The sequence below is a fragment of the Siphateles boraxobius genome, unplaced genomic scaffold (genome assembly GCF_051911475.1).
Source record: "Siphateles boraxobius isolate OS27281-9 unplaced genomic scaffold, OSU_SipBor_1 48, whole genome shotgun sequence".
NCBI lineage: Eukaryota > Metazoa > Chordata > Actinopteri > Cypriniformes > Leuciscidae > Siphateles > Siphateles boraxobius.
In genome coordinates, this window is record NW_027509119.1 from 10,369,288 (window position 1) to 10,393,148 (window position 23,861).

General features: G+C 36.0%; 2 protein-coding genes across 3 annotated transcripts in view; one reads left to right on the forward strand and one right to left on the reverse strand.

Moving 5' to 3' along the window:
- Positions 1-7,386: 7,386 nt before the first annotated feature.
- Positions 7,387-16,647, reverse strand: mettl4 (methyltransferase 4, N6-adenosine). 2 transcript variants are annotated; one of them, XM_077201891.1, is made up of 8 exons: positions 16,212-16,647; positions 16,024-16,089; positions 14,520-14,874; positions 12,249-12,318; positions 11,954-12,128; positions 9,395-9,501; positions 9,218-9,303; positions 7,387-8,093 (listed from the first exon to the last, which is right to left on the reverse strand). In XM_077201891.1, exons 1-8 carry the CDS (start codon positions 16,479-16,481, stop codon positions 7,918-7,920), a joined length of 1,305 nt encoding a protein of 434 aa, XP_077058006.1. In that variant the 5' UTR covers positions 16,482-16,647; the 3' UTR covers positions 7,387-7,917. The 2 variants fall into 2 exon arrangements, with proteins under 2 accessions (XP_077058006.1, XP_077058008.1); XM_077201893.1 differs by having other exon boundaries at positions 7,791-8,093; positions 9,425-9,501.
- Positions 16,648-17,601: 954 nt separating this feature from the next.
- smchd1 (structural maintenance of chromosomes flexible hinge domain containing 1) overlaps positions 17,602-23,861 on the forward strand; it is a 78,729-nt gene continuing 72,469 nt past the window's right edge. The window contains exons 1-3 of the mRNA XM_077201894.1: positions 17,602-18,031; positions 18,123-18,198; positions 18,817-18,975. Coding sequence (XP_077058009.1) covers positions 17,861-18,031; positions 18,123-18,198; positions 18,817-18,975 — 406 coding nt within the window. The 5' untranslated portion in view covers positions 17,602-17,860. The remainder of the gene's footprint in view (positions 18,032-18,122; positions 18,199-18,816; positions 18,976-23,861) is intronic.

Genomic DNA, 23,861 nt, shown 5'->3' on the forward strand with positions numbered 1-23,861 from the left:
TGTGTTTTGCGGTAGGTGGTATGCCATACGGAACCGTTGCCACTGAAACTAAATATTAACGCACCAGTGGGGCTCGACAGCCTTAGTCAAACGGGTTGGCGCGTATGGTTGGGTTGCGGAGAGATTGTGAGATTGTGGTTAGGTCTCAGCAGCAGGAGGGATGTAGAGGTCAGTAAGCTGGGCTGAGTAGAGTGGGGGACGGAGGGGGGTGACTCTGGGACGCCAGAGTCACTGTCGAGCCCTCTTGAGGTGTCGTGGGCTAGTCGACGAAACACTGAGGACGGAAGGTGCCCACTTGAAAACCCTAGAGATGTCCCCTACTCCGCTCAATCCAGACGGTTGTCATGGGGGGACCGCACTGTTGTTGCAGCCGTTGTGTGTGCTGAAGCGTGTTAACACTAGACCGAAGGAGATTTACATCACCATATGGAAAGAAGCGTAAATGGATGGAGAAGCATAGGTTACTGTAAAGCTATGTCTTAGTTGGTGCTTATCTTGGCAAAAGCCGAGAACAAATCAGCATGAAGTTTTAACATCATGGAAATCAACTTGCAACAAATTACATTTAATCATTCTTTAGTTTACCATAAATATTTAACAGTACTTAACATATTTCAAACACAAAAGAAGGTATTATGAAATAACATAAAAATGTACTTAAGTTCTACTTGGTTCTACTTCTCTGGGTCAAAAAAAGAACTTTAAATTTCAACTTATTGCATTTATAGATTTAAACATTCTCATTTGAGTATTATTAACATCCAGCTTGCACTTTAGTTCATTCTTTTAAAGAACTTATTATTTTATTCTTATTTTTATAAGCACTCTTTTTTTATGCTAAAGTGTATTGCTTTTTCACCATATGGTGTGCAGCAGTGAAAGTGAATGTGAAGTCTAGTGTGACCATGAAATAGAAAGAGATATAGTTCACCAAAATGAAAATTCTGTCATCATTTACTCACCTCATTTTGTTCCAAACCCATAACTTTCCCAAAAAGTGCAATAAGGTATTGTAAAAGTAATCACATGAATCGAGTGGTTTAGTCTTCTGAAGAGATATGATTGTTTTTTATTATAAACAGATTTCATTTTTAAATATGGTAAACACAGAAACTCCTTTTGCTCTTCACAGACATATTTTTTAGTGTAGGCTATCTTATCACATTCTAGCACATAAATGACCTACACAAATATCCACAAAAATGGTTATATCAGGATACTTTTTCCAGTCTAACATAAAATACACTACTGTATATACATACAGTAACAATATGACTTTCTGTAAAACTGCTTTGATATGATGTGTATTGTAAAAAGACTTGATTTTGTATGTGTGTTTACATGTATTTGAGCATGAACTTCCTCTGTATTTCCTTTCACCGTAATATGTGAATTAAAACAGGAAAGAAACATTAAACATTAAGAACAAATCCTGGCTTATATATGCGTGTACGCAAATGTTTTGGCAGACAGATGCAGATAAAATATTGACTGCTTTCCTCACTCTGAGGCATCTGGTACTCCAGTGGGAAGCACATGTCCTGATCAACACGCATAACCACAAGGTTTGCTGTGTTTTGTGACTGAATTATTGAATTGGTGCTGGAATGTAACATCAAAGCAGATTTCTCTTCTCTGTGCGTGCTTGAAATTATATTTGACATGAGTTTTATGAGTGATTTTTATTAGGACTGATTTGTTTCATATGATATCAACAAGCAACACCTTTTACATTATGATCTGGACTAAAACATGATGGCCAGAAAAGATATTGGTTGAAAATGTTCTGATTCTTTATTATTCTTATTTATAATTGTGTTCTTTTGCTGTTTAATGTCAAATTAAAAGTGATCGTCAACGAGCGGATCTCTGAGGTGGTGTGAGTGAGTGGAGGCGGGGCTAATTTGCATAAATGAGGCAAGGGTGTAACATTCAAGCTATTTTAAGGCATGACGAGGAAAAAAACATTTAGATTTTTTATTTTGGTGATCAAAGATGAGTTTTAAGGGATAAAATTATTGACTATAGGGGGGCTTTATTTCTGTCATACATTCAATACTGTAAAAAAATCCAACTTGAAAAAAAAATGCTTAAAGAAGATTATTTAGTAGGATGAGTCACAAGAACACTCTAAACATGTTACTAATAAAAGTTGTTTTGTTGACCTTATTTAGATCAAAATTTTGTCCAAATGTTGTCCTTAACTTTTAAACTATTATTTAAAAAATGATCATTGCTTTGCATTTACTGGCGAATGCTGCAGCTGTCATTGTCACAAGCTGTCATATGTTTCAGAGTTCATATTGTTTTTGAATTAACATTTGTTAATCACTATTGAGATTTGTGTTGGGTTGAGGTATATGTGCATCTCACTGCAACGTTTGTTTGCAGGGGTAAAATGTTTGACTCTTGTTTTTAAGAGGCAAATAATGTTCATATCATGTAGACAGCTTTGAAAATCAAACAGAATGAAAGAAGAGGAAAGAACAATGATTGTAACCGCCTGAATTGCTAAATGCTGAACAATCTTTCAAAAGTTCAAAATACTACCTATTACTCATTAGATGGAAAAAAAAGTATTTGAGTTGACTTTAATTGGAGCAAATTAGTTGAGTTAACTTAAGTTGAATGTGATATTTTAATGCATTGACTAACATATTATTCAATAATACATTTAAAGATCACATATAGGCCTATTTTAAATGTATTAAATTTAGGGATGCATGATATATCGGCCACCATATATGTTCATTTTTAATGTTATCGTTATTGGCCCAATAAGAAAATATTAAAGCCGATAAATAATGGATTATGTCCTTCAGCTGAGACACTTCAGATGCACACTACTCGCCATGATGGTTTAGAATTGCTTGAAATATGATTGAATGATTGGATTCACTTCAAAAAAGTAAAACACAGTTAAGTGCAATGTGCTGTCATATCAGCTACATAAAATTATACTGAGAACATTATAATTGTGTGCTTGGGACATGTCTTTTAATGGTGAGACTTTTGTTTTTGTATTACGGCCCTCATAAATTTGATCAAAATTTGGTTTTAGATTTATCGGCCAATATATCGGTTATGGGCTTTCAAATATAAAGAGTTATCGGTATCGGACGAAATGTTTTTATCGGCACATCCCTAATTAAATTGCAACTTCATAATTAGAAAATAGCCTAATACATGACATACAAGTTTCAATAGAATTGACAATAAAGCATATTTTAGTTTAACATCAATGTTTGTCTGTACATTTAACAGTTCACTTTAACCATATTTCACCATAAGAGAATAGAAGTAATTCTGAAAGTATAGACACAAGATGTACTTAAGTACATAACTGGGTCCTCAACTATAATGCATTTTCTTTTAATTGCACTTAAAGGGATAGTTCACCCAAAAATGAAAATTCTGTCAGTATTTACTCACCCTCATGTTGTTCGAACCCCGTAAGACCTTCGTTCATCTTCGGAATACAAATTAAGATCTTTTTTCCCCTTAAGTTTATCAAACGACGAGAATACTTTTTGTGCGCAAAAAAACAAAAATAACGACTTTATTTCACCTATTCATTTCCTTCTCTCTGGGCCTCTAGTCAGGTTACTAGTTTAACAGCGTATGATCTGTTGTTGTACGTCACACGCATCACACACATGACCAGCGTCGGCCAATAGTGAGCCTACGTGTGACGTAGCTCTACGCAATTACACTAGTTTAACTGACTAGAGGCCCAAAGAGAAGGAAATGAATAGTTGAAATAAAGTCATTATTTATGTTTGTTTTTGCGCACAAAAAGTATTCTCGTCGCTTGATAAACTTAAGATTGAGCCACTGTAGCCACTTGGACTATTTTAAGGATGTCTTTAATACCTTTTCGAGGCCGGCAAGTTTCAATCCGTGATCCAGCTCTCAGATTTCATCAAAAATATCTTAATTCGTGTTCCGAAGATGAACGAAGGTCTTACGGGGTTGGAACAACACGAGGGTTAGTAAATACTGACAGAATTTTCATTTTTGGGTGAACTAACCCTTTAACATGCTGTCTGAAAACATTGCATTCAGTTTGCACTGAAATTTATCCTTGTGAAGTATATTATTAACAAGTACTTAAACTTATCGCCTACTCCTTTTAAAAGTATATTAAAGTGCACTTCTTTTCACAAGGGATCACTAAAGTTCATCTTTTTAACCGGTTTTTGTAATGTAAATCAGTACTATGTAACCGTGATATTTTTTCACTCCAGCACGGACGGTAGAGACTGAGAAATTTTAAATGTGCCATGACTTTCACGGTGTAAACACACTCGCGTCTTTGCATCATAAAAATGTGATCGGCATGGGAGAGACCTTGTATCGAATTAAAGGATGTGATGATCAGCTAGTTTTGATAAGTGTTCAATCATTTGAAGTATTCCTATAAACTACCTATTACAAGGTGTGACCTCAAACAGGGATTATAGTCCACCACCCTATAGATGAATTTTGGTCAATTCAGTAGGTCAAATTTTCACAAAGCTTTTCTTTGTGTGTCATTTATTCTCTTCATGTCCTCACTGCAATTATTTTGCTTCAAAGTGACTAAGACATTCTGAGAGAAAATGTATTCTTGACCTCCATAGGGGCACGTCAAATAGTGTTTGGAAGCAAGAGGCGTCTGATGTGTTGGATTCTGTCAGCCGAAAGAGCTCCATGGGGTTGGAGGTCAACAGGAGTGACAAGCCTGTCTCGCTGAGAGGCATTCTGGGACATTTGCCCTTCTGCATAGTGAGAAAGGACCCCTGTTGCCACTGTGGATAGATACACACCCACAAGTCACACATCTCAGTCGCAAAACAAATTTAATAAAGGTCTCCCTGTCATCTTCATTTCTCCAAAAACTGCACACATATAGATCATGTACACTTTATTTCGGTGACACACCACCCAATGCAGGATTTGGACTGAATGGCGTTTAAAACATTTACAGTTTACACTTGGGAATCTGCAAAATACTGATAATTTAAAAATATTTTTTTTATTTAGGACTCCCCTGAAAAAGCTATTTCACATAACAATTAACACATAACCCACAAGACCAAAAATAACTGAATGTACAAAAATGTAAAAATCTGCCTGGAAAAGATAGATATTGGTTGAAAATGTTCTTTTTTATTGTGTTCTTTTGCTCTTTAATCTGTTTGATATCTGTTATATTGTGTATTGTTTTATTGTATTTAAATGTTCATGGTTATTTGAAAGAAGTTTTAAGAACTTTTAGAGGACAACCCCTGTGAAAAAGAAGTGCTTTGAATGTGCAATTGTAGTGTAGCCTACTTCTAATCCTAAATGTACTAAATAATAAAGATGGCTGTATAAATCTGCATTGTTTATCCTTTTGATATTTTATTAAAAAAATGCACAAATCTAACCTTTTATTGAAGTAAAAGAATTGAAAGTGGAGGGAAAATCACATTATGACATAAATGTTTTTCTCCAAAACATGTTGGGAACAATTATTTGCCTCCTTTTATTAAAAACTTTTCCCAAGATAACAGCTCTGAGTCTTCTCCTATAATGCCTGATGAGTTTGGAGAACAACTGACAAGAGATCAGAGACCATTCCTCCATACCGGATCTCTCCAGATCCTTCAGATTCCCAGATCTATGTTGGCGCTTCTCCTTTTCAGTTCGGCCCACTCGTTTTCTATAGGGTTCAGGTCAGGGACTGGGACGGCCATTGAAGATGCTTGGTTTTGTCCTCAGTGACCCATTTTTGTTTTGATTTTGATGTTTGGATCAGAGTCCTGTTGGAAGATCCAAACATGGCCCATTATAAGATTTCTAGCAGAGGTTGTCAGGTTTTGATTTTTTTATCTGTTGGTATTTGATCAAATCCATGATGTCATGTATCTGAACAAGATGTCCAGGACCTCTGAGAGAACATTAGGCCCACAGCATTAAAGATACAGCCGAGTAATGTATTTCATTTTGGGGTATTTCTTTTTTTTTTTATCCCTGTATGAGCCAAACCCATATTAAGTGTTGCTAAAAAAAGCTCTTTTTTTGTTTCATCTGTCCATGTACCCCATGTGTAAAATGAAATACTCTGCTGTATCTTTAATGCTGTGGGCATAATTTTTTGCCAGAGGTCCTGGACTGGAGCTGTTATCTTTGAAAAAGGAGGTTGCAAAAAGGGGGCAAATAATTGTTCCCAACGTGTTTTGGAGAAAAACATTTATTTCATAATGTGATTTCCCCCCCCACTTTCAATTCTTTACTTCAATGAAGGGTTCGATTTTGCAAACGTTTTTTAAAAAAATATCAAAAGGATTAACAATGCAGATTTATTTTTTACAGCCATCTTTGATCATATTTACCAAGGATGCAAATAATTCTGACCAGCACTGTGTACATGATTGATACTGCTTGCAATCATAATGCAATGGAACGGGCAATAGGACATTAATATTGCTTGTTGATATTGTTTTCCAGGAGTTACATGTTTTATGGTATTATTTTATTCACATTGTGCTATCTTACAACCCTAACTGACATCGAAATGGAAAATTTTATCAATTCTTTTAATGAAAAGGGGAAGCAGACACAAAAAGCCTGTTCTCATTGATAAGGGTTATTTCAGGTGGAAGTGTCAAGCAATGGATTTCAGTCATGCATCAATGATTGTGAAGTCAGCTTGTATTTTCTTCTCCTGTCAATCATGTTGACAGCATATTTTTTTATTTCAATTAAACTTGCAATTCCATGTCCACCTGTCTCCACATCAATTGACAGAATGTCAGGTCTTAGAAACACAAACATTTACCTTTCACTTTCGCATTGCTTTGTTTATTGTTTTTGAGAATATGGGCATGATGGATTTTAATAATGGAAGAGATGCTTGTTAAATATATCATCATGCACGGCTCATAGGGAATGTGGATGAACCTTATGAATGGGCTTTGGTCACAATTAAAAAAAAATGCCCAAAAACAAAATAGGAAAGAAGGCTAATGCATTTGTTCCCCTATACATTTTTTGTTTCCCCAGTATCAAAACAATGATTAGAAAACAATTTTATATAAAAAAAGTAATTCTCAAAATATGGTGACAAACCTGTACCTTGACTTTTGAGTCACGACAAACTCAAAAGATCAAGAGACGTTATTGTAGATTGTAATCCCAAGGAACCTGCTAAATTAAAAGTGAATTAATTTATCAAAAATATTTATAATTCAATCAAATTTAAGGAATCCTTTACTCTAAAATGTACCATAAAATGTCACAGCCTATAACCAAGACTGGTGTAATGAGACTTTTTAAGTATACAAACAAAATCATAAAACACAGAATAGAACTACAGTAAATAGTGGAAACATTATTGAAACAACCACAGCACAAAAATAATTACATGGTGTTTTCACAAAGTTTAATGGCAAATATTAGTTAAAGAAGTTTCACAGTTAACATTTTGATCCATAATGTATGCAACCATCATGAGACGATGGAAGTCAAACAGTTAGGGCACAAAGGGCAGGTCCATTGTTTACAAACTTTTACTATTCCTGAAAATACCATAACATTTCTGACACACATACCTAAATTTTTTTTCTAAAAACAGACATTATTGAAAGGCCAAGTACAATCCCAATTACTGGCCAGAAAAGGCTCGCAGAAAGGAAAAATCTGTATTGTGGAGCTCCATAACGAATTGCTAAAATGTATGTAAAATACTAACAAGTACTGATGCACTTTATGATGTACTGACCATAAATTTTATACAAAAATATTGTTGTTGCTGGTTGGTATAAAATACACTATTCAAATGAAAACACAATTGTACTGCATTTTACATGGTGAACTGAAAATTCATATCCATGTATATAATACAAACTTTCTTATACTAGTTTCTTGTATTCTTGTAAAAAAGTCCATGAGCTACTGTGTAAGTGTTTGGGATGTCCCGGCCGGATCCTCGGCTCTCTCTCTGGTAAAATAGCTGCTGTGCTGGAACTTGATGACTTCGTTTCCCCAGCTGGTCCAGTCACACTGGAGACTTCGGGCAAACAACTCTAAACACTTGGGCTTGTGGCTGATGTACGGCTTTAGCACAGCTGTAGTACAAAAGAGAAAGAATTAGCACGAAAGCTATAAACCCGGACCCTCAGCAGGACAAAACACACCATAGTGAACTACAGACAAGTGCACTGATAATAACTATAACAAAACAACTGGGGGTTTTCCACGCAGAAGACACACCTGTGTGAAAAAGAAGTGCGCTTAATTGTGTTGAATGTACACTTGAACTTCAAATCTTAAAAGAATATTGTTAAGAAACTGTACTTGGAGATAATATAACAGTAATGAAATAAAAGGCCACTTAAGAGTATTTAAAGAGAGTACACTTTCATCACTGATTCACTGTTTCTAAACAAACTTAAGTACACTTAAAAAATGCAGTTTGTAAGAATGCCAAATTAAAAGTTAAGTCATGTTTTGATAATTCTTTGTCATGCTTTAAAAAAGAAGTGTTGTCTTACATAGCCTACTAAAGCACATGTAAAAGTACTTTATTATAATTTCAACTGTAGTGTGTTATTCAATATTACATTTAAAGTTAATATAATTACTAATAAATGTTAATAAATATTATTTGAACCCCATTTTCACAGACAAGGGTTAAGCCTATTTTTTGAACTGAAAGCAACTTGCATTGACAGATCTTAAAATATATTAGTGCCACTGTTTTGTCTCAAGATGCATGTTTAAAAAAGCATCTTATTTGTCCCAATTGAACTAAAGCCTAATCCTGGCTTAATCTAAGCCCTGTCTGTGAAACAAGGCCTACGTATATGTATTAAAGTGCAAGTTCATTACAAATGTGTAATTACAATTCTATTTAAATACATGACATGTATTTGTACATTCATCAGTATACATATTTAAATAACAATACAATTAATTATAAAATTAGAAATAAATATGTACTTAAGTCCTACTTTCAAAAAGCCCTTTGAAGTTCAGCTAACATTTAATAATTTAAAATATAATTAATTTCCATTTGATTGCAATTAACATGCAGATCAATTAAGTCTCTCTTTTTTTTACAAGTGCATTATTTTTGGGAGTACAAAAAGTGCTATCTTTTCAAAAGGATAGGCAGGTAGAGACCAAAATGAAGTATAATCTGATATATGAACCACAAACGAGCTTATATTGCAGAGGCACAGATTTGCACCTGACAACGAAGGCTTGTGAGAGTGCAGTACTGAGGGGACGCTGATCAGAAGCCGTTGCTCTGGAAGCTCATCCACTGCTAAAGACCTGCAACACACAATATTGGAAGCTTTGGAGATTACAGTACAAAAATATGGAAGGAAAGAAGACTCCAATGTGAAACATACACACACGTTACCTCACTGTGTGGTCAGTGCGAGAGCGATACCTGCCGAGCACCAGCACTTCATAAGGCTTCTTATGCTGCGAATCCAGAGGAAACACAAACTCCCCTGTTCGGGTCACCTGGAGATTCATCACATGCTGAGCAGTGTTGGTGACTTTTACTTTCAAAAGTAACATGTTACATTATTGCAATCCTCCTTAAAGGGGCATTCGGCAACTCTAGCTATTTCTTCGCTGATCTTCACTTTTGTTGTCACATGTTTTGTCAACGAGCTCCCCCTACAGTTGTAGGGCGTATATTTCACAACAATGTCGTAAAAAAAACTCACTTGCGGCTAGGGCTGGGCGATATGGCCAAAAAATCATATCTCAGTATTTTTTGGTTAAATGGCGATATACGATATATATCTCGGTACTTTTTTCTACGTTTTTCTATTTGGATAAAGAAAATGTATTTATTTAAAAAAAATGTTATTTCACATCCTGCTCAATGATATCCAAACAAGGATATTGAAGGATATGGAAACAAATAGGGAAATGTAATGTAGGCTATGCCATACATTATGTGCAAAAAGGTGGTTAAAATCACATTACATTGTAACTTTGTAACTTTACAAACTAAAAACAAAAATAATGCTTTTGTTTTAAAAATGACTAAAGGCTAAACTAAAAATGAAAATAAAAACAAACGCACAAACTAATTATATTAGCCTGCATTTGATTACCCCATTATAATGGCCACTTTCATAAAAATATACTTGTAGGTTTAAAATTCCACATATGGCACATTTATTGTCTCCAACAAATATTTTAGTAATATGTATTTTAGTCAGAATTATTGCGCTACTCTTCTACTGTGCTCGTCTGTTTGGCGCGCGGCGCTCATTAACGGAAGCTTGAATTTTAGCGGAGATTCATTTGTCCTCTCCTGACAGTGAAATGGACATATTTGTTTGATTTGTTTGAACATTTACAGATGGAGAATATACCTGTGAAATGTAAGTTAAGCACTGAGGAAAGCACCACGTCTCAAACGCATTAAACAGCGCCAGTATTTATCTTTCAGTCACTAACAATAGGCTATCTGTCCGAGCATCTGACAGGGCAAGCTGCTTTAAACTTGTTAACTATCTTACCAGTTATTTCGAAGCGCTTAATAAGCTTGTGTCATGTTTAGGACAAATTGTACTGTTCTTTCACTGCAGGAGCTCACACTGCGTACTCCACTATTTTTCAGATGTGCTCGTATCAAACTACTGTATCGATATAAATGGTATTGCCTCATTCCATATCGTGGGAAAAAAAAATATCGATAGGCTATATTGTACAAACTCGATATACCGCCCAGCTCTACTTGCGGGCCCTCCTCCCCCTTTCTACCGCTGCTCATGTGCATTTGTTATTATCGGAGCCGGCCAACTTTATCGTGTGGAGCTATGTCTACCGAGGTGGGTAATACATCACACACATTGAGGGCGGTGTGTGCATTTATGTCGAATTGCCGTAAATCAGTTTGTGTTTCTCGCTCGTTCTCACTTCTCACAAGACTTCCTATTTCCAACTACCGGAACGTTAGTCCTCATGTTGCAAGGTTGGTTTTCCGCCTAGGAACGGTGGGGAGAGCGGGGAAAGTCACCATTCTCAACGGAACAGGTTATTAAACCATCCAAATGATTTCTAAACGGTTTTATTAAGCTGAAATAGTTGCCGAATGCCCCTTTAAATCATGTAATTAATTACTAAGTTGTGTTGTTACTTTATGAAAACCCATTAGTTACTTCAGAAGACTCAGATTAAAATACTCAATCACTTTATGAACCTTTTTGAAGCGTCAACATTTTGAATGAACTTTAAATGGATAGATAGAAATCTCTCAGGTTTTATTAAAAATAACCTGATTTGTGTTTTGAAGATGAACAAATGTGATCCAGGTTTGGAACAACATGAGAATGAGTAAATGATGCCAGAATTTTGGGTGAACTGTCCCTTTAACCATCTGGTGGTCTTCAATCAAGGTAGACCAAAAAAAGTTTTATTTTTTACTTCACAATGGTTTGAAACTTGCTGACTTTTTTTTGGCAATTGATATATTAATGCGTACGTGTGTGTGGAAATGATTAGAAAAGGTGAAATGGTCCACAAAGACGCAAAATCTAATTAAAGTAATTGTCTGAAATTACTATTATAAGCAACAACGGAATACACATCCCTATATAATATTATATATTAATATCTGTTATATTTTTAACTTAATCACTAAATTAATTGAAAATATTGCAAAATATTTTCTAATATTTGTAACATTTATTTTACAAATATTATAGATATACATTGTGCATCATTTAGGGGTGAATGTTGTCTAGTACAACAAAATTCCCCTCAAAATACAAAATAATAAAAGAAAAAATATTTTTGATACATACATTTTTCTTAAATATGCTTATTGTCTTGAGTCTATTTTGACCTCAGGGTATCATAAGTGAGGAATACCAGAGGGTTAATGGTGTTTCTTCCTCTAATGAGTGTTTGAGGGTACTTTTCCTCTTCTTGTGGAGTTGTGTTCTGTGTATACCTTGACCCAGAGCCACTCTGCTAGCACTTCAACTGCCCAGTATGGGTAGAGCTCTTCTTTGACGAAACGCAGATGCTTTGCCCGGTTAGTTACCCACGTAACCACCAAACATTCTGGAGCAGCCAGTGCTGGCACAGGAAGCTGCTTGAGCTGAGAAGATGGCAGAGAACTGTATCTGTCAATCATACCATGATATGATTTCAGGCTGGGACAGTTTCTTATTGCAGGCAGAGAATGAATCATTTCATAGCCACATGAACAGGTATGCATGCATGTCTATGTGGAGTCACCTTACCTGTTGCTTCTTTTGACAGATTTGTTTTCCCATGGTGGATCAAGGATTATAAGGTCAAACTTGTCTCCACCTGTAGTCAAAATGTAGCAATATGCAAAACTCAGTAAACAAAATGATGCAAAATTGGAAGCATCTAAAGTAGTGTAACAAAATTACTAAAACAAACTAAAATTGATAACACTTTGCAATAAGTTCCCATAAGTTACTTTGCTTAATGCATTAAATAAGGGATAATGTACATCCAGACGGTGGTTCTCTCAAAATAACCCCCTGACAGGATGATGAGGGTCTTAATCTTAAAGGTGCAATGAGTAATAATTTTGAGTATCTATTAACAGAAATGCAATATGACATCCATAACTATGTGTTCAGTGGTGTATAAAGAACTTACTTAATAAACCGTAATGTTTTTATTACCTTAGAATGAGGGTTTTATATCTACATAGGCGCGGGAATCCCCTTCTATGAAGGTCGACATATTGTGACGTCATGTTTCTACCGTAGCCGAACGCGAACAAACAGCGCTACAGAGCGCGTTTCGTCACTATCTTGAAAGAGAAGCCGCAGAAAGCTAGAAGCTAGCCATAAACACCGTGAGTAGTCACTTTTCCCTTGTCAGTGGTGTAAAATATGTAGTTGGATTGTTTCATGTAACTTAGTTCTTCTCCCTCGCTGTGTTATGGCTTTGCTATGTGGGGATAAATGTGCTGGTTACGTTCGTGAGACACCTGATTAGTACACTTGTCATTGACCGTAAAACAGTAACGTTACAGGAATCACCAACCCGTCGATCTTGGAAGCATTTTAAGTCGATCGAGTTTCCAAAATCAGAGAAAAAAAAGCCTATTGTGTGTAGTAAGTGGTGTCTAGGGGATGCGGAGGCGCGCGCGCTGTTACAATCATGCCATTTTTGCCGCGCGCACCTTTGGGCTCATGCGGACGCATCCAGTATAAACAAGGCTTTACGCTTTAACCAGCTCAGCCACAGTAACAGCTCATATTAGCCAGCTAAACTTTTACTACCCTGTTAGAAAAAAATATATAGTCGCATAAAGTTTCATATGGTTCTTCTCCCTAGCTGTATTAAGGGTTTGCTATGTGGGTAGAAATTTACTGGTTACGTTTGTGAGACAATCAGCTGATTACTATTATTATATTATATATTAAGACCCTTGATCCTCACCTGACTATGGCTTTGTAAACTTTATCCATGTGGTTTATAATGGACTGTGGTACAGAAACAGTGACAATGTTACACACTCTTGGCTTACTCTGGCTATTCTCTGCTGTCTCAGACGACGATGTTTGTCCCGTTTTAGCCACCGTAGCTTCTTCAAAAGGGAGGGGTGAGCAGTGGGCTGAGCCCTTAGTGCAACTCGCAACCGAACCGCTAGATGTCGCTAAAAAATACACACTGCACCTTTAAATAAAGAACGAAATAAACTGGGTAAATTTACTAAGTACACATTACACTGACACTAGTCTACATTTTTATTGAAGTGTTCAGGAAATATGAAAGGCCTTTTCCCTTTATGATAATGTACATTATCCCGCTATTACACGGGTACTTGCCACGAAAAATTGATCTGAGGTTGAAATATTTTATTAGTGGTTTAAACGCAACGCTTCAAGTTCAAACTAGACGGATATTTAAGAGATACGGTATACAGTCATACCACTTATTCAGCATTTCACCACATAAATAATTATGGGGATAAGATATATTGATTTCAGTTTAAACTGTTTTAAATTCGTACCCGTTTGTATCTCATAATCCAACAGTGTACAAAACAAGAGTCACAAAATGGCAGCAGCTGCGTTTGTATGAAACAAAAGAGAGCGAGTCCACGATACTGGATGGCATAATTAAATAACTACACAAAATATTGATTTGACTGAGTTTTAATAATTTATTAGCTCACCAAATACAAAACTTCCACGAAGAAAAAACGTTCCTAGCAGGCGTATAGCACTGTTGACTTCAGTGACCCGGATGAGCCTGCGTTATCTGCTTTGAGCGGTTGTTATCTGGGAATAATTTACCGCTGGATGGCGCTATTGATTGAATTATTGAATTGAATTGAATTATTTTTACTTTGAACTTATACAAATTAAACCGTAACATATACAAAAACTATTTCAAAATATTAATAATTACTATAATAGTATATAAATAATACTAAAATAACACTGGTCTTGAAAGCTTTAAGCCATTTAGCTGCTCTACATAAAATACTCTATTATGTAATAGAATAGTAAATTAAAACTCACTGTTGACAAGTGGATGCATATGTGTGATGTCAGACAACAGGAATCGGCTGCGGGGGGGCAATAGATACTTCTCCCTCATCAACGTGACCTCATAAGCACAGTCGAATGGGTTTTCTGTGATGTATGAGAATAGGTCAAGAGGTGGTTCCAGACCATAACCGCGCAGCGTCTGCACTGGTGCCACAGACTTGTCTGTTAACGGGAGCTGTTTGGCCATGTCACATAAGGCAGCAAGCTGGCACTCGTGTGTTGGCAGGGATTCAGAGGCTGGTGCGTTCAAAGCTTCGGTCAAGTATCCACACTTACGTCCAGCTTCCAGAAGAGCCTGACAGCCCTCCAGAACTACTGACCTGACCTGAGAAGAAAAAAATCAAAACAAAGCATGCACAAAAAGAGTGTGTGTGTGAGAGAGGACATCTGTATGCTAGAATGGCAAGCAAAATCCAAATCCTGATGGAATTCTATTGGAATTTCTAACATAATTTGGAATCAGTCCTAAAGGATCCATTTTAGTACGCACTGAGTAGATGAAAGATTTACAACATTTATAAAACAAGACAAGGAATATGGCGAAGATGAAAAACTGAGGACCTGATGAGGTGGTTAATATGAGCAAGGAAAACCGAGCAAGGAATCAAATGTCTTTTAAATGTTAGTTTCAAAAGTCAAATGTTTAGGTCATTAATGCAATAGGTTATGAAAGTAAGTTAGGGAGGGTGAAATTCTGAAAGCTTACCAAAAAAAAGAAGAAAAAGAAATCTGTCATTAATTACCGACCCTGGCCTAATGTCATTCCAAACCCATAAGATTTTCGTGCATCTTTGGAACACAAATGAAGATTTTCTTGATGAAATCTAAAAAGCTTTCTGTCCCTCCATTGACAGTCTACACAACTACCACTTTCAAGCTCCAGAAAGGTACAGTAAAGACATCATAAAAGTAATACATGTGACTCCAGTGGTTTAACCTCCTCAGTTTTATAAAAAATGAGTGTTTTGTTTGCACAAAAAAACATAATTTAGCACTTTATTAAAAAAAATATTAATCTCCATCAAGCAAATCACTCGGGTCACTTCATAAAACTGAGGTTAAAATACTTTGATCACATGGATTACTTTAATGATGTCTTTACTACCTTTCTGGGGCTTGAAAGTGGTAGTTGCATAGTTGTCAATGGAGAGACAAAAAGCCCTCAGATTATATAAAAAAGATCTTTGTACAGTGCGTACAGTTTCCGTGCAAAATACACTTTTGAGGCAAAAAAAAAAAAAACCCGTGAAAATAATTTGTCATTTTTATCCTATTGTCTACTAGGCTTATATTTATTTGCTAGGTGAGTGTCTTTATGGGTTTTGGTTAAATATATAATAATGAAACAAGATTGCCAAATTTGATCCCATTAGGATTAGTTCCAAATGATGACATTGTTATGAAAATACAATAAAAGTCTGTCCAGATTCCTTTTACGTTTTGTTGACACGAGGTATTTATTAAAGCATGTCACCTTTCCATGATAAATATGGGCATCTAACTCCCCTGTATTGAGATCACGCTGCTTTCTTTTTCGTTTCTGCAAATAAAAAACAAACTGTCAGAAATCTCCAAAGACCTTATAATCGAACACAGTATATCTACTAAAATAATAACAGCAACAATAAATATGCGGCTGTCTTGCTTTGTGTCGTTGCATACCTTTCGTGTTTGAAGATCAGTTGCAAGTTCGTCACCATTGCTATTTTTTGCCGTGTGTAACGGAATACTGCTTGTAAAGATACCTGTGTTTTGTCGAATCTGAACGCGGGGCTTCAATATATTAAAATATTCCCTCTTGAAACAGTTTTTGAAGTATGTCGGCTTTTCAAGCCCAGCACTTTTATAACAAACACAGCGCTGCAAACCCTCATCTATGTGAGTGCAAGAGTCCAACAGCCAGCCCCAAGAGTTACCACACACAATAGACATTTAGTATAATGACTGTCGAAATTATTCCAAACGGTTTTATCCATATACTGTTAAAATAAACAAATAAAAAGGTTTCATCTCATATCAGCATGAGCATACATAAACAAAATGCTGCTGCTGCTTCTTCTTTTAATGTTGTTTAATTGCGGTTGGCAAGCTTGCTTTCGTTTCGGCGCATTACTGCCACCGACTGGACGTGTGTGGAGAATCAACTTCAAACTAGAACTGGGGGAAAATCATGCTTTTGTAAATCTCAATTATGACATAAAAAAACTAATAATTATGACATGAAAAGTATGACATATTAAGTCATAATTATGAGATTAAAAAGTCTAAGTTACGACATGCCGAAATTATGAGTCATGACACACGTTTTAAAGTTAAATTATTAGTCAAAATTATGACACACTAAGTGTCATAATAATGTTGACCTTGTATGTCATAATTTCGACTTTTTAAGACATAATTAAAATCTTATTGCTATGATTATGACTTTTACATGTCAACTTTTCATCTAAAGTCACACACTAAGTTATAATTATGACTTTTATATTTTATATTAATTTTATATGTCATAATTATATTTTTTGAAAAGCATGATTTTAGGCAACTCCCCAAGTGAACCAGTGGTCAATCCTCAAAGACGAGTGGACAAGCAGAAGTCCACAAATTGTGATCAACTCCGGACACTAATAAGGAATGGAAAGTCACCTCCAATACATTTGGCCATAATATTTAATATTTGAAACAACCCAATAAATTCATTTAAGACACATTGAATGCTACATTCTAACTGCATGTAAGAGGTTATTTTTTATGTTTAAGAGCATTTTTTTCAGGAATTCAAAGTCTTCTGAAGTTTTGTCTTTTGAAAAATTTTAAGACAAAAATTATATTATTAATAACTTTCTTAAAAACTAATTTCCGGAATACAAAATATTAAGCTATTAAGAAGAATTCGTTATGAATGTTTACATATTTATTATTATTATAATTGTATACATTTATATATAAAATAATTGTATAATAATAACAACAACATTCTTCTTCTTGTTCTTCTTCTTCTTTATCCTCCATCCCGGTAGGAGGCGATCATGCATCAAAAGCTTTTTTGCTAATCGCCATAAAATAATTAAGAAGAAGTGACGAATGATGCTGCATGCAGTACGAACCGTACGAACTAGGAATTTGGGCGATGTTCCTGGCGCGAAATCTTTAAGTTTTTATCCTCCGTCAAAATTCCTCGTTACACGTGTATATTAGCATATATATTAGCCTGGTGAACGACAGAACAAATCCAAACCTCAAGATAAACATGTCAGTGAGAAAGCGATGAGTTTCTGTTTGTTTCTGTATCAGAGTTTTCTGGCTACGCAGTAATGTGTGACGAAACGAACATGACCGAGGCCGGAGCGGAGAGAGACCGGGAGGAAAAGACATCGAAATCGGTTTGTGTTTATGACTGTCGCCCGGACAGCAGCGCAGCGCCGGGGAGGACGCTAGACATCGCGAACATGGATTACAATGGCTTTCTTCAGGCTCTGAGACAGGTAAAACAACTGCTCGCAGTAGCATGACATCTCTGTCATAAACCTTGTTAACAGGTACATGAGCAGTGACTGGGTTTTCTTTTCATTTTAGGAGTTTTCACTGTCGACAAACGAGACTTTCGTTATTAGCACGACGGACCGAAAAGAGATTGACGAAAAACTTTACAGTAAGAGCTCTGAAAGCTATTACATTATATTTATTCACCTGCCTGTTGTCATTTTAGTGGTTGCAGTTTTTAAATGTAACGTTATATATTTTTGCGTGTCAAAACGGTAAAAAAAGGTATTGTATTTACACATGTAAACCGTAAGAGCTCTTAAAGTTTGTAAACCGTAAGAGCTCTTAAAGTTTTTAAATCAATATTATATTTATTTTCATTTAAATATAATTTATTTTATTGCAAAACTGTAAAAAGTAAAGAAAATATCTGATTTGTCAAGAAAATATTTTAAGTTTTTTAATTAAATATTGTATTTGACTTATTTTCATTTTGTTTGCAGTTTTTCAGTGTCGTTTTTGTTTTATTTAAAAAATGTAAAAAGTAAATCAAGTGTTATTTTATTTACACATGTTCATTTTTTGTTCATTTTTTAAATATACAGTATATTTTTCAAAAATGTATTGCAAAACTGAAAATGTTTATTTAATAATAAAAAAAGTATATTTTCAATTATTATTGACATGTTAATTTAGTTGTTTACAGTTTTTCATATAAAAATGTAAAAATAGTTGGTTTTAAAAAATGACTTTTTATGATATGGATTTGTTTGTTTTGATGTAACAGAGGAGCTGGTTAATGGGAAAACCTTGCAACTGTTGAAGTCAGTGAATCAGGAGCTGCCTATGGCGATTCAAGAGCGGATTGAGTATCTGCCGCACTATCATACTCTAGTGCAATGTGGCATGTACGAGTACTACGCTAGTGAAGGACAGAAAGCGTTGCGTAAGTTTGCTTGTCTGCTCATTTATTCTATCCTTAATTTACTTTTTTATTTATTAATATATTTGATTATTTCTTTTATTATCAGAAAACGACACGCACAAAATGTGAACAATTTTCCATCATTTTGCGGGCTAAAAAGATCAAGTTGATGATAAAGAAAAATGTCATGTCTCAGTATTGGAAATATTTCAGTTTTAAACCATGAAGCGAGCCAGTGGATATAACACAAGCAATGGGCAAATTCTAAGTGAGAGTTATACCGGTAAAGAAGTCTCATACAGGAACTACAGTCAATTATACAGAAAGTAAAAGTAAAAGCTGAGTGTTCGGCCACTGACGCTGCAGCGTATATTCTCTCAGAGATAACTAGAGATGCATCTATGCTGATAACGGTATATAACTGTCCTTATTTTTTAAATATTTCTCTTGTGGCCCATGCGTACTAAAAAAATGGGAAGAGAAGTATATTGTGTTAAACAAGTTGTTTTTAAAGTTCAGTGTTTAAAATAAAGCTTGCTTATAACCATGAAGCTGAAACAGAGAATGCTTGACCCACCATAGACTTTGGAGTATTATAGCTAGGTTACAGAGATATGCAGGGGCTGTCCCATGGTTGCAAGGATATATGTTAAAATCAAGAGTTTTAAAATCGATACATGCCTTTATGGGAAGCTAGTGTAAGTAATAATGTACTGGAGAGATATGCTGGCAGAGAGTTGTATGAGTCAGTACCCGGAGGGCTGAATTCTAAATATATTGCAGTTTCTTAGTAGTAAGTAAACTCTTTATTGTCACTTAGTCACAAGTACCAGCGTAATTGGCCATCAACCTGTCCATACAAACATACAATATGACAACAGGGTAGACAGGACAGGAAGACAGGGAATTAAGGAAAAAATACAGCATGACATGAGGAGAGGTGAGGAGAAAAAAAAGGCAACCCCCAGACTATGCTCCTGTAAGGAGTATAGTGTGGGAACAGGAAAAAAACACCTTCAGCAACATTAGCACATAATCAGTACACTCTACAACATGAATAAGACTTTCAACAGGGGTGGGGAGTGGGTGATGGAGGTAGTCCAGCATAGGCAAGCAGCCATCCGGTCCTGCAGCCGTTCTCGGCGCTGGTCACAGACCCGCCTGTCAGACTGGGGGTACAAAGTGGCGAAGGCGAGGGACGGGGTGTGGGGCGGATGCATATCTGTATATATATGTAAGAGTTCATCTGTGTGTAGGCCTGGAGTGTCGCTAAGCCAGCACCATAATCTAGGTGCCTCAGTCCGCAGGATTGTCATAGCGATACACAGCAAGTTGCCATGGAGAAAACCTTGATCAAGTCAACAATCACCAGGGGCCTCATTTATAAAACTGTGCTTAGGATCCGTACTAAAAGTGTACGTGTGCCAGAAAGCCAAAAATGGCATACGAAAATATATTCAGACTTATAAAACCGTGCGTACGCCAGAACCTGCGCAGAATTCCCTTAATAAATCCCAGTTAGCGGAAGATTGTGCGCACATGCGTCTCCTCCCCGAAACAATCATATATGGAGCTTACAACGCCTAGTTTTACTATGCATATCCTCATCTGCGTATCATTTGCATATGATTATTCATCTACGTTATAACATGTTTAACGGTACAAGACATTAGGAAAATATGAAATGCGGATGTGCTGTTACATTAGTTACATTAATAAAAATCATTTAGTAGCCTATCCTTGCCTTGTTTTTGAATAAATAAATCAAATAGTGTAAAATACATTTCGGAGAAAGTTTTCTCAGTCTTTTCCACTGGCCAAGGAGTATTTTTAATTGATTTATGTTTTTAATGGAAACAGATAGACCTTGTTGTGCATTATTTGCACAAAACTATTTTCTCAGGCAATCTGCTATTATCATGATAAGCAATTATCTCTGTAGTTAAACATTAAAACAGCATGCCAGAGGAAAAGTGTTCGAAAGCATTGCATCCACAACAAATATTTCTATTTATTGAATATAAAAAATGTTTTAACTTCTCAGTAATGATTTCATGTAGGCCTAATTATTTAATCTAAATGTTTACATCAGAAGTAAAACAAAGTTTAAATCATTATTTTATTTATTTAAACTGTTATTGTGAACATGCACTGTATTTATGATTAGGACTTATAATGAAGATTTATGGTTTTAGATAGGCTATATACGTCAGTTTCACTAAACGGCCCAACGCGCTCGCTGGTGCGGACATTTAAGAAGGGATGGATATTTGCTTCATGTGATAGGCTTGGTGAGTGAAATTATATTTGTTTTATCGTTCTATATGTATAATTTTCTCTAGATTTTCTGTCTAAAAGTGACGAAAAAGACATGTAATTCCAGCCAACCATCGGTGTCACCAAACCAAAGTTTGCGTTCAGGTGCGCAAATTTTCCTGTCAAGTTTGTTATTATAAATCACAACTTGTGCGTCGCAAGTGGCGTAAGCCTCTTTCAGGGCCTGTTTTGTGCGTACGCAATGGTTATAAATGAGGTCCCAGGTGTCTGGGGAGTCGGGAAAGTAACGCAAGAGCGGCTCACTGCAGTGCTCTTCCGGGGGAGTTGTTGTTCCAACAGCGGCCTTGGCCAAGGCCTGTGCTGGTTGGGGGGTGCCGAAACAGATAAGATTGGGATTGTTTGGTCTTGGGGCGAGTAGCCGCATTCCAATTTACACAGGCTATTCTCCTGTTCCATTTTGGTCTCTGAAATGATCCATTTGCCTTTGCAAAGCTGTGAGCTTCTCCATGATGTTATCCGTATTGTGGTTCATAGACCCAGTCTGAGTGCAGACAGCTCTGCCCACCGCTTCAATCATGACGGGCAGCCTTAATGGATCTATCAGGAAGACCAGAGTGAAATGCATTGCCATTATCAAGCCTAGACACAATAAAGGCATGAACAAGCCTTCCCGCCATGGGCAAGGCGAGAGGGTCTAAGTCTGGCAATATTTCCAGTTTTCCAGATCATTTTAAAATGGGCATTGAATGTCAACTGCGCATCAAAAATAATGCCTAGATTGTGCACTTGAAACAATGGAGATACTGAGTTGAATCCGTTAACAAATTGAAATTAAGTTTATGCAGAGAAGGGCTGGGACAAAAAAAACGTCAACGCAAAATATGCGCGTCGATTCGTCAGACTCAAAACAAAGATGGCGGCGCCGGAGAGTAGTAGCAACACGAGTGGCTCCTCAGACTATCAGAAGTGCAAGGTGGCATGCACTCGTTCCTCTAAGTACACACACACAACCCACATAAAAATGTGCGTCAGTATCGAGTTCTCTTTCAGGCTTGAACGAACCATAATACACACAAATTATGCCAAATTGTCCGTTTTGTCGAGTGTCCTCATAATAGCAGTCTTAAATGAGTAAAATAAAGTATTTTATTTTAAAGAGTAAATGACTCACTCACCGGCGCCATGATGATTATTATACCGGCAACCTAATAATCATGAATGCACTCCGCTATCTTTTAACACATCTCCGGCGAATGGCGTCTTCGCGCAAAAGGAGAAAATGTCACGAAGCGCAGTGAAATGCAGTGACCTATGTGGCGTTTCCTGATGGTTCGAGGTTGTTCCTTAACTTCAGTTTATACGTGCAATTCACACGAGCTATAAGCTCTAAGCGACTGCTGCAAGTATGCGCTATTAATGTCGTGAAAAATACATAGAGGACACTGACAACGCGCTGACAGACAGGACCAAGAAGGTAACATTTCATAGTCTCAAATTTCAAATTTTGTCAGTCAAAGAAAATTAAACCATAAATAGCCCTACTATTTTGTGGCTCTTTAATGTGTCGTGACAGATTGCACTTTTTTCAGTAAACTAGGCCTATGTGTTTTCAAGGCTTCAAGGTTTTATTGAATGCTACCTCTGACTAAGAATGCATTACTTTGCACTTGTATAGTCTTTTATTTTGGAATTTTAAGAGCAATAAACATATATTGCAATGTTAAGGAATTCATGTTTTTTTCATTCAGATATGTAAATCAACATGTATAAATTGCTATTAGTCAATTAATGGGGAGATAATCGATAATCGAATCAAATCGAATCGGACCGGAAAAATGAATCGTTACATTAATCGATGCATCGAAAAAATAATCGCTAGATTAATCGTTAAAAAAATAATCGTTTATCCCAACCCTAATTCAGAGCCATCTGCATTCTAACAAGGGGTAAGTGTACCCATTAAGCCCATGTACCCTTTTAACCCCATTTTCAACTCTGAAGTCAAATTAAAAAAAGTGCTCATTATTTTAACCAATCCAGTGATTTGTTACTTTCCTGGCATTTTTTATTGCATACCAATCACATTTGGCAATGTTGAGTTAGCCCCACCCATGTGCAAGCTGTCTCAGGGGACCTCACACAAAGTCACCCCAAAATTTTGATGTTTCGGGACCCTTTAGAAATCAACACATTTCTGCAATTTTCAGCCATTTCTTTGGTAACTACATTGATATTATGTCAAATGAGAGATAAATGTATAGTTTTTTGTGTATGAACAAATAGTACTTTATAATTTTACATCATTTTCCTTTAAATGGAAAGATGAGTTTTATTAGCTTGCGTTCAAAGCTAATCTCTAGGTCAAACCATTAGCCTTACAGAAAGATAGACTGCCAAAGAATTAAGCATGTGAACTGCAAACACTAAATGTTTTGTGATTCATTTTACATTAATTTACAAATAAATACATCATAAATTGTTTTGTAGAGAAGATTATTTTCATAAATTAACTTTTTTAAAAGATGTGCTTAAATGGTACAGTGCCACAAAATGCATGCAAACTATAGCCAATACAAGCTAATGAAAAGAAATTAACATTTTTTAATGTGGGCACAATAAAAAGTATTATA